Source organism: Zootermopsis nevadensis, unplaced genomic scaffold (assembly GCF_977971745.1).
Source record: "Zootermopsis nevadensis isolate Lab colony 2312 unplaced genomic scaffold, Znev_1.0 Znev_ptg000028l, whole genome shotgun sequence".
In the NCBI taxonomy this organism is placed as follows: Eukaryota; Metazoa; Arthropoda; class Insecta; order Blattodea; family Termopsidae; genus Zootermopsis; species Zootermopsis nevadensis.
In genome coordinates, this window is record NW_028259160.1 from 5199027 (window position 1) to 5211493 (window position 12467).

At 39.9% G+C, this 12467-nt stretch overlaps 1 protein-coding gene across 7 annotated transcripts in view; it reads right to left on the bottom strand.

Annotated features, from left to right (window-relative positions):
- The window catches only part of LOC110840039 (dipeptidase 1), a 375966-nt gene that overhangs the window by 107264 nt on the left and 256235 nt on the right, over window positions 1-12467 (bottom strand). For all 7 annotated transcript variants that reach the window (XM_087357058.1, XM_087357057.1, XM_087357056.1 and 4 more), the window contains one exon: window positions 2655-2826. In XM_087357058.1, coding sequence (XP_087213184.1) covers window positions 2655-2826 — 172 coding nt within the window. The remainder of the gene's footprint in view (window positions 1-2654; window positions 2827-12467) is intronic.

Genomic DNA, 12467 nt, shown 5'->3' on the forward strand with positions numbered 1-12467 from the left:
TACGTTCGAATGACTGGAATCGAAACCAACAAAACCTCTAGAATATAAATCGGAACGGTTAATCACCGAACCACGAGTTTGTCTGCGTGTTTGAATATGAATGGGCCTTGGTTTTATTTCGTCAGCAAACAAGAAAACAAGTCTACATGTCATTAAAGCTGTTTTATGCAGAAGTTCATTCTCTTTAAAATATTATTTGGACCCCCAGGACCAGCAGATTGTGTTGAGGTATGCGTCGGTGGAGCTGGTACTTCAGCCTGTACAATGAATCCTGCATCATCATCAATTATGTAGTACAGCTCTGTGCATAAATAATGTAAATATGGAGCTGCACGCGTGAGAGAGAAAAGGAATATGGAGATTTCGCGACGCAACAAAAAACGGTCTGTTCGTTTATTACAGCCTGTAAAGAAGATGAATGCAAACTCGACGCTGTAAACTCTGAGAGGCAACCGGGAAATTTATCATTTTGGGTTTGCTGCCGTAAAAATATCTAATTAGCGACAGTTGCTAGCTCGTATTCGTACTCAGAAGTCGTGCTGATCGCTTGGCATAAATATACATTGTTACCAACATTTAACACATTTTGTTATTTCCTTGGTTTCCTGCTGTAGTCACTGACCGTCAAGTGGAATGAAGAATTCCTCTGTAACTTTAGTATACTGAAAACAGTACACATTTCCATTCTTGTATAACGCCTGTAATTGAAACAGGACAAATACTTTAACCACCCTTCTGTTAATATTTCTGTCTTCTGGGTTGTTGCGCTGTGTAGTCTTGTCGATGTTTACCAACGTTTCAGAGGTCATACTGCCTCCGTCATCAGGGCGATCACATCGACCATACTACACGGCGCAACAACCCAGAAGACAGAAATCTTCATACTCACCGCTGTGAAAACCTCAAATTATACCCTTGTTACATTTCGTACATATCTTGGCAAGAAAAAGTATTTATCAGTGCTATGGTGACAATCAGTGATAAATGGTGTGAAATTTGTACGGTGAATCTATGAGTTGTAAAGAAAAGTGGAATTAGATAGTACTAAGTATAATCTTCACTAGTCTCGAAATGCCCACAGCAAACGCGTGCAATACTTGCTTCGTGCTAATATGACAGCACGCTATTTCCTTCTTGTAACTAATGAGCTCTCCTTGCATGTCGACGTTGAATCATGCCGAAAGCGGAAATGACGAATTCAGTAGCAATTAATAAGCAGAAGCCCTGCAGTAGGCATCACCGAGCGTCTTCGTCAACTTCATCACTTTCATGAACACTAGCCTTATCATTATCAACATTTTCTTCTTTATCACTTTAACCATCTTCTATGCCATACTTAATTATCTTCTCGTTCGTCGTCATCAGTAGCAGCATTATCACTTTCATCATGCGTTCTCCTTATATACCACCTTCATCTTAATATTATCAAGTTCTTCGTCTTCATAATCTTCACCACAACCACCAAGAAAAACAAATAAATAAAGCGAGGCGTTTACTGTTCCAGAGAAAAATTTTCGTAATTTTAAACCGACTGATTTTCGTATTTTGCCTCAATTTCTTCGAAGGAAATGTGAATCATACAAAAGTCAAATCCTTTTTTTTAATTTTTAGCTGTCTTCACATTCCAGTTCATAACATATGATCCGCAGTTAAAACAGCGTCGTTAAATAAACTAATATCATATATGTATTGCCTCAAATTTACAGTGATTATGAATGACAACCTAACATATCCAGTGTGTTTAAATGTTTTAACTGCTAATGATACTTTATCTGCCTATTAAAAAGCAAGTACCCTAATCGTTTCCAGGTGAATTATGTACGTCTGATGACGGTCTACGGAAAAAAAATTGTAATATGTTGGTGTGTCGTAGATTTTGATTCACGTAAATGTAATTTTAACTGAAATGTGTGATATATTACAACGTTATCCAAAATCATGTGAAAACAGCTCAATACATAATCAGACATCACACCATCAACATCATACTTCTTAGTGATTTACAATTTTCACAGGATTCCAATTTTTGTTCACCATTGTCCTCGTCCTTTCCAGTTAAATTCTTTGAAATTTTCTTTTCATCGCTAAGTTCACTGTGATGGTTCTTTTATTCTGTCTCCCCTGTTCAGAATAAGTTGGTGTCCATTTAATTAGTGTTTTGGTCACTATTCACATGGATATTCGTGAGGGATATGCAGTTAGTTTTTTTTAACACTGGTAATCATAAATTCCCAGTTTAGGAAGAAGTCGTTTGACAAAGGACCAGTTTCTTGGCCTTCCAGCTAATCGGTCCCTACCTGTTCGGGTTATGTAAACATCAAAGCCCGCTCCTAAAAAGTAAAGAAAAACACCGAAGAAAAGTCATAGTACACATGAAAACAGCTAAATTACAGGTCTGGTATGTGACGACCTGCAAAATAAAACTCTTGTCGAAAAAGCACAATGTTATTTGTTGATCCTAATTTCTGTTATTCTATTCCAACGCGCTCAATAAATATTTAAATATGAGGTATCTGTATTCTTTTATGGAAAATGTGTGAACTTTGTGTGTGGTGCTGGAGTTTTCAGACCAATCTCATTACTTCTCTTGTTTTATTCATGGACACAGATGTTGACAACACTCGAATATTGTCGATCTTTCTAGTGGCCCCTACCTTTGCTGTCACCGGAGCTGTCGCCCTTACTGCTGCAACTGCTTCCAGAGTCCGCCGCTGTCTGCAGAGCCTGGCACTGTACGGCCCGTCCGTTACAGCGTACTGAGCCGTTCTGACCTCTCAGAAGCCCCAAAGGGGGAGCCACGTCTGGTAGCTCCGACAGGCAAGAAGTCTGAAACAAATAACTGCGCGTCACAAAACCAAACAGCAAATCATATCGCACGCAAGGAATGAGTACTTTAATTCGGAAAATAGCAGCGGTTTATTTCTAATTACACTTTGTTGATAAAAATGTATTTGTTTATTTCGTGATTCGAGCTACATGTACAGATCATCGTTATTTGTTTACTCCACCACCCTATAAATGCTAGTTAAATACCATTATGTAACCTCATATTGAATACTTGTAATGGAGATAGCAAATGTTTGCAAATTTTAGAATTCTTGAAACTAAATTTAATTCCAGGGCAATCTAAATTGAAATTATGCACGATTTTATCCATCTAATTACGTGAAATCTGGATATGGATTGGATAAGAAGAAATTTAATTCTGGAGACGCGTAACAAGATATAATTTACTAGAATATACACAAAATTAAGATTATATTCATTAATCGACAATAAATTAGTATATGATAAACAAAAACTAGTTAGATCAGATTAGAGGAATGAAAAAAACATCGTTCAACATCAAACTTCTGAACACGAAGACCTGGAAGAATATTAAAAAGGCTTGCACACGGATGCACTCGTATGCTTAACTTCGTGGTCAGGACAAGAAAACTTAATTTCTTGTGCAATCAGTCGAAACAGTTGTAAGCCGAAGGAGACGAGACTCGTTCCCCCTGCAGTCCGTCTCAGCGACTGCCCGCGCATCAACAGCTCCGCCGTCTCCCAAGGGGCAGATACCACCTCCCGCAGCACAGCAGCGCACGGAGAACAAATCGGTCACGCTGTCAGTGTGTAAGTCAGTCGAAAGTTAATTTATCAGGACGGCAAGGCCTCGCCGATCTCGGTGGCTCTCCACTCCAAGACGAGCGTTCGCCTGCGTTCCTCTGCGTCGTCTCTCGATCGTGTAAACATTATGGACTTATCCCCCATATAATAAATATCGTTAGAGAGCTTGTACAGTAATCGGGACTACAGCAGAAAAATAAGCATATACTGTCCATACTATAGACATTATTTCCAAACGGCACTACTTTGTAGTTTACAGTCTCAATTCCTGTGCCGGTAATGTTTACGGTTTACACAGTGTATAAGTTCTGTTTTCCTTCTACGCCTGACGTAGGCGAAATGCACAATTTGGTCCTGGATTCTGTACAACAGAGGAGGATAGAGACCGAAGCCTAGCTTAGATTAATGTCTCAGAATATGACCGCAATTTCTGTGTAAAATTACGAAAATATTTCAGAATAACTGCCCTCATAGCCGAGATTCGAATCGGACATCTCCCAGAAACGAAACGAAAGTGTTAAGAACAAAATAGCAAAAGAGGGACTACAAATTTTAAAAGCATACAAACAGACCAAAAGGATCATAAACTAGGTACTCAGTTAATCACGACGCCACTCAATCAATCGCTCAGAATACAAACTGTCCAGCTAGTTGGCTAGTCGTTTGATCAGTCATTATTTCGCTTTCAGTAAGTCACTTGTCACCTGCTGTGGTTCCCCTTTCCGCCGTCACACCGTTGCGTGCACGCGCTGCATTCGAATCATACCCGTTTACATGACTGAGACTGTACTTGTTCACAGCGTTCCTGATCGATCCATCAAGCCAGTCCAGTGGTCAACCAGCCATGGAAGACTAATAGTGCAACTGAACTTGCCTCTGTCGTTGTTCACTTGCTTGTTTTACAATCAATTCCCCATCCACTTTTTTCTTTGATTCATGGTTTCCTTGGTTTTGCTATGAAGTTACCCTTACCTCTGTCACTGATTTCCCAGCCAAAATAACACAATCTTCAAGAATATTCTACAACTTTGTTTTTCAAAGTTATGTACTGGGTGGAACACAATATAAAACTGAATCTTAAACATTCTTCTGTGGTCATGTGGACTGTGTTCATTTGGCTCAGGATAGGGAAAAATTACGAACTCTTGTAAACACTGTAACGAACTCCCGATTTCTGTAAAAAAAAAATTGGAAATTTGTTGACTGCCTGAGCTTTACAAAGACTGTTCCATAAAGTCAAATATGGGATCAGAACCACATTCACTGTCGGATTGGCAAATGTTTAAGAATGTTTCACTCGTTCAGCAGAAACAAATTCTCTCTGAATATCACACACTAAAATGTATGAATAAATACAATAAGTTACATTCAAACAGATGGACAAGCTATATCAGCATAAAGCAGAAGAATATTAAGTGACTAAAACAGAGAGACTGAGTGGATACCACCGAGAGTGAACATGTTTGGTTCAGAGTTGTAGAACAAAATGATGTCACCCTCTAATGGCGGTGGTTAACTCATCAACACCTAATAGTGGACAATCTTCGAAACGTCGGCAACTAATTCTGCATTCATACGGCTGACCGTCAAAGAAATCTTCATAACAATCATTTGTAAATAAAGCTTCAAATCATATATAGTATTAATATCAGCATTTGCCATACTATGAGTGAACCACATTGCTTTTAAATCAGTCCTCTTTGATGTGTGATGTTATCAGCGACAACATACATGTCCCGCCATTTCGCGAGCCTTAAGGCTAGGTATTTTCATTGTTTTCAGATAAATTTCCATAGGCTAAAAGTTACCATGTAAACTTAGGAAGAATTAATTTTAAGAATATCAATTTTATCTAAATACATAGCTTATTATGTAAGCAACTCGCACTCCGATAGCAAAATCAGAACCTGTAATAATCAAAGTCAGCTACTGAGGAGTTCCAAACACCTTCCAGCCTAAAAAGTAGCACTCTTAAGATCAATTAAATAACTAGATCCGAGGATCAGAATCCTTGAAAGAATTATAGTAGAATCTGAGATAAATAAATCTGCCGCGACGCAGAACACAAAAAATTGAACAGTCCCCCACTCTTTCGCCTCTCTCGCTCTACGATCCACACTGCTGCTACATCGTCACTCTGCATTCAGACAAAGAAATTTAACATTAGCCACAAGTCCAGAGGGCCTGGAAATTCCGTGGCCTTATGCCATGCCGATGCTGCAGCGCTGCTCTGAAAGAGATCGCCGTGCTATTTCGTGCCCAACGTGTCGTTGCCAAGTCCAGACAGACTTGGAGGAAGTTGGGTTGCACGCATGTATAATGCATTTAAATGATGTTTCCAGTTCGGGGATCAGGGATAAGAGTAACTATGTGGTAAATGCGAAACTTATGCTTGTCCAAGTTTGTTTCGCTTCCTTGCTCTTTAGTCCACATTTCAACTTTTTCTCGCAGATCTCGGCAGATTTATCTAGCTCGGGGCTCTACGCTCCGCCTGCAAGAAATTCCCCGCCTTTTATGCAATCTTAAACTTCATTACAGTGTCTAAAAGATCCAGCCATTAACTCGTACCCTGTATCAAATTAATCAAATCCACGCCCAAATTTATATCCCCAAGATCTTTTTTAATATTGTCCTCCCATCTACACATGAATCTTCCGAATTTTCTCCTCTCTTCTGGTTTTCCAACTAAGATTTTGTAATTATTTTTCATCTCTCCAGTTGCCCTATATGCCACACTCATCTTCTCCTCCTTGATTGGATTATTCATATCTGACGAGGGGTAAATACAGAAACAAAGAAGATAAGAGATAAAGCGGGAAGAATAAGAAAAGACGGAGGGAAAAAGAGCAGAAAAAGAAAAGGAATTAGGAAATAATAAAAAGACGGACGGAGCTGTAAACAAGAACAGGAAGGAAAACAAGCTGACGCCCAAAATTGTTGCTAAACGTCGTACCACAGAAGAGTAGATGACGTCTATAATTGCAGAGAACAATTCCTCATCAGAGCTTCCTATGTCAAAAAAATACAGCACATAACATTTTATGGAAGAAGACGGCATAAGCGACATACAGAGGAGGAAATTGGTACTTTGAAGAGCCGAAAAATATTCCCAGTCGTAATGTGGTTACAGTGTTCACAGGAACTCATGATTTTATTCAGATACGCCCCGCACAAGCAGCAAACGCGCTGCGAAATGATCCAAACACACACAAAAAATCTCGACAAAGGTGATTCCTCGATGTCGTACATTCAACTACGTGTACAGCTCGTAATGCACTTATTATGATGTATATTTCATTTCCTTAAGACCTACGATTTTAAGTTTAAAGGTGTAGAGAATCTCCTAGTGTTCCTGTCTTTGTACGATCTTTGAACAAAGAGAATAAAATGAACACATAATGGAGAGGTATTATTATTATTATTTAGTGTTCTGTCTGATGACAGGTCCATATGAACAGGATCCTTCCATCCTTTTCTCGGACTGGGACCTGTTCATATACGTTCTTGACAGATGATCCAGAAGTGGTTTGCCATTGCCTTCTTCTGTGTGTGAATGGAGTAATTGTTGGGATGCCACGGAGAAACCGGGGAAGCCCCCGGAGGAAAACTCCGAGTTGCCTAGACCACGGCCTTGCTCAACACAAGTTATAAATTCGGGCACCGCCGGGAATCGAACCCGAGACCCCAGGATTACACAGCCAGCGTTCTAACCGCTAGACCACCTCATCTTATTATTATTTAGTGTTCTGTCTGATGACAGGTCCATATGAACAGGATCCTTCCATCCTTTTCTCGGACTGGGACCTGTTCATATACGTTCTTGGCAAATGATCCAGAAGTGGTTTGCCATTGCCTTCTTCTGTGTGTAAATGGAGCAATTGTTGGGATGCCACGGAGAAACCGGGGAAGCCCCCGGAGGAAAACTCCGTGTTGCCTAGACCACGGCCTTGCCCAACACGAGTTATAAATTCGGGCACCGCCGGGAATCGAACCCGAGACCCCGGGATTACAAGGCCAGCGTTCTAACCGCTAGACCACCGTGGCGGTCAATGGAGAGGTATCCTCAAGAATTAATCTATTTATTGATCATAAAGAAGAGGAGACCATGGCCGTCCAAGGAGAAAATAGCTGAAACAGATATTTGACGCCGATGTCATTTTAACAGGCACCGAGCTCTAATCTGACGTGTGCGTATTGACGTTTTATCTGTGTTCTTAGAAATTATTAATTACCGTAACTAAGTGGAATTTGAATTTAAAAGAAGAGTGATCAAGGCCGGAACTTGGATCGTAATCCAAACAGATTCTATATTCCCATTCCAGCATCAGAAACACAGAACAGATGAAACGAATAAAGTTTAAATTAAAATCTCTAGGTCGCGAGATATGTAGTAAAACATATGAAGCCGAGGACCATAAACCAACCAGACTAACGCAGTGCACGTAGAGGAAATGAGATTTCGAAAGTTATATTGGCTCACATTTCTCAATAATAAAAAAAAAACGAATAGAAATAAAAAAGAACTGAAAATATTTTTAACGAAGTATTATTTGTGACTGTGTGGTGTGAGCTTTCCATGTTAACGGAAGAACACAGATTGACTGTGTCTGAGAATGCAACGGCGAGGAGAATATTTGCACACAAGAGGGTTGAAGTGACAAGAGACTATAAAATGCCATAACGAGGAAATCCATAGTTCGTACTCCTCACCAGTCATTAAAAGGGTGATTAAACAAAACGGATATAATCAATGGACCGTGTAGCGCTACAAAGCTGTGGTTTGAAAATCCTAAATGAATAATGCATTCGGAAGACTCGAAGATATGATAATATTAAGATGGATCTCAGGACAATTGGGACATAGGGTGTGGATTTTATTTATCTAGCTTAACATAGGGACGAGTAACGTAATCTTCTGAACATGACATTAGACCTTCGGTTTCCATAAAAGCCGAGACAGTTCGTGAATAGTTGAGAGCACAATTATGCTCTCAATAAGGAGTCTGCTTCATGGAAATAGCTACGCTGCGTGATTAGTTTTGTAAAAATGTATTTCTATCTGTAATTCAATAACTCTAGACTCTCCCAACCTCCCCTGTAGCGCTCGAGACAAAGTCACGGTTGTTGCTAGGCCGCTGCTCACGTGACTTGCTCAGAACGCGTTTGTTCTCGAACATTCGTGTCGAAATCGTTTGCTGCTGTTCTTGAAGCATTTGGCAATTCGTGTCCCGAGAAGGAAGTGTCCACCGATTAAGACACTTCACCGACGGGTAATGACATTTCAGGGCACACCAAGTGTTTGTCTGTGACAAATGCCCATCGAGCGACAAAACAAGACGAAATTCCGGCCGTGTCGAAGCAGTGCAGGGCTGCAAGAAATCAACACTTCCACTGCGTTCATCGATTTGTGCGTGGACGGGTACGCATGCGTAGTAGTTGGTGTAGCGTTTTATATGGAACATTCTGTATTAAAATTCAGATCATGGTTTCCTGGACACTAACGCCGTTGAACCACGAGTTGAGCAATGAAAATGGAGTCGATACTTTCCTTAGGAAATTTAGTAACCGCGTACAAGTCTAGACGGTGGCGTTAACCTACAGACCACAATCGACATCTTAACCTGCGAGTACCTCATATGTCAAATACAAAATGTAGCTTAGAGAAATACAATAAAATGTGGACTGGAAGCATTTAGCTCAGGCGGGCTTCTGTCAACGCAGTATTGAACTTTCAGGTTCTATAAATGTAGGAAATTACTTTCTCAGCGGGGAAACTTACAGTTCGCAAGAAAAATCCACTCAACACAGTTAATCAGCCATATTAATTAATTCTGTGCCATCTCTCTTTGTAACGATTAAGAAAATGAGTGGCATAGTGTTAGGCAAGAACATTTACGTCAATTCAAATAAAGTTCTTAGTTATATCCCCAATTACCTTGAAAACATTCTTGTCTCCTTTCGTGAGAAGTTGACATTTATTTCAGATGAAATAAAGTAATTCTATTTGCTTTGGAGGAAAGAAATAAGACTCCTTTTTCGCCATGACCCAATAAAGAGTTAAGTTTAATTTAACTTTGGGAACTCTACATCCTTCCTTAGAGCAAGAAACTTGTCTCCTTCAGACAGCTCGTCTCTCGATCTGAACTTTCTTCGTCACTTGAAGTTATTCCCATATCTAACACATAATTCGTACAACATAAGTTAAAAGAACTTTTAAAAAGAAAAATGTTCGGTAAATAAGGAAAATTGCACTTCACATTTCGAAACATTTTCACACCTGTATTTATTATTTTAAGAAGGCAGTGGCAAACCACTTCTCTATCATATGCCTAAAAAACATATATGAACAGGTCCCAGTCCGAGAAAAGTATGGAATGATCCTGTTCATAATATGTCGCCAACCTCCTGTAAAGGAGACGGCGTAATAAAGAGGAAGAAGATTTATTATTTTAATTCGCAGTAGTCAGTGCTAAAATCACGTATGTTTAAAATTCATACGTATCTAATCGCTACTTGTACTTTATTTATATTTCTTTCTCCCATTGTCTACAATTCAATCCTACGTAACAAAGATAATAGCGTTAGTAGTACTGGAGATAAAACATTCCGATAGAGGAACAGACATCTTGTCAGCATTACTTTAGTTTCAATAATTAAGAGCAAAATTAAATGACAGCAGTCTGGCATACGAGAAACATAGGCCTATAATCTTCAGTGCATGGATTAAGCTACTCTGGTTAAACTGCAAGACGCTTCGACCTCTCGGTGACGCAACACAGCTCATTATTTGCCAAAGCGCACGAGGTAATTTTATTTCGCTGTAGCAACTGAGTACTGAAGAAACAAGTCAGCTGCAGTGGAGTGAGGAGACTCGTTATGGTTGGAGAAGCCTGTAAAGGAGTCAAACGATGTTGGTTTCTGAACAGGGGGAGAAACTGGAAGCAAGGAACCGGAAGGTCTTGGCCCAAGAGTAAAACAGAGAAAATAGCCTAGACCCATCCACAGTTTTCTCAGGAACGATAAGTTACAAACAACTACGTCGACTTATCGAAGTCGAATTCATAAGGAGGAACGTCCCCACTTCTTACGTCGACTAAACTCTGTCAAAAAAACAGCTCAGGCGTCTGTTTCTGGAATTTGTTATTCTGGTTGTACTTCACCGTTCTTCTTGTGTCTATAGGAAATAACGTTGATGAAAATGGGGAAGAGAGACGTGAGAAAACAACGAAAAAAGGAAGGAAGAAGCAGAAAATAAGGGAGATAAAAGGGGAAAATGAAATAAAAGCAGAAAGCATATGGAAGAAGACACACAACGAAATAAAAGAGGACAGAAATAGGCGACAGGAAAAAACAAAAGAAATAAAAGCAAAGTTATTACTTCTCTTCTGCCTCAGGAGCCATGTTCTGGATATCGAGATGTAGCAAACACCTAACCTTGGGAAAGGCCAGTCTAACAGTAGTTATACTTTCATTTGTATCCGTTAAACAGAGTTAGAGCAGCAAAGCATCTATGCAGTTGAGTCGACTCCTGTCAATAGCATACGTAATAAGGCCTTTATAATTTCATATCAGTTCCTTGCTCTGCAGTAACATAAGCGAAAGCGTAATTTACATTAGGCTGACGGATCTAACAGAAGAGATAAATTCTGAATGCCACATGTCAGGAACCAGCCACCAATCATTGCCCTAATTACAAACTGCGTCATGTGTAGTCCTACATGACGCAAAAACAAAATCCCAAGGACGGAAACTTCCTCGATTGGCAGTCAAGTGACCTATATTTATGTTCACTCCACAGTCGTAAATTAAGTACAGATTTCATAGTAATAAATAGGCAAACGTAAAATTGTCTCTGTGTCTAAGCCCCATGCCATTAAAGTCTACCGGATTTTAGTCAGCAACACTGAATGAAGGTAATTAGTCATGTTCACACTCTAGCTGCTTTAACCCCCGGAATATATAATTGTCTGGTAGTAAGAAAGCTGGCTGGGAGACACGTGGTCCAGACATGTCGGTTAAGAGCAATATCTAAACGTCTCTACAAAGTTATGAACCACAATCATGGCCAGTCACCTTTCTGATCAAGCAAACTTGTCTTATCAGCTAGAGCAACAAATAATACACCAACAAAACATACGCGAGGGAATTTGATTCATTATATCCTTGTTTCTTAATCACCCGGACTTTTTAGTTCCGTTGTCAAGTGCCTTTCTCTTGCCTCTGAGGTCGTTTTTTAACTGAAACGATCGCATTCAAGTCTCATAGTTATGAGGCACAATTACGACCCTTTTCCTCCGTAGCCTGTTTATTAGAACAGAAGACGTGTTCAGCTGACAATCACACCGCGTGAGGTAATCTCACTTTACGGCGGGCGTCGAAACGACCACCCCACAAAGCAGTTGCTACAACAGAAGAACACACAACTCCGCCACCAAACGCGTTAAGCACCAGGGCAAATAAATACGTAGGTTTTTGGCTTGTTGAAATCAAAGCCGGTATTTAAACCAACTTACAGAAATTCATAATACCGAGGAGAATATCTTAACATAAAACGAATGATGTAACCCGAAGAAGGGGAAAGAGATTCAGAGTGAAAGAAGGTAGAAAATGAAGTGAGAATGTAAAAAACAAACATAATAAGAATAAACAAAAGAGAAAGCACCATGGGAAAGAATAAAGAAAGAGAAAGTGATGCCTTAATATCGTCCATTTTCCGTGCTTAGGTCTTGCCAAAGAGCACGTAAACTCAGAGAGACTGTAAAATTTCGGTTATCCCCCTTCCGCACAAGAACCATACTGAAGGACAACACCTTTCCGGCTGTCAGCGACTGCTTCTTCAGCATTTTCGGGGCCAC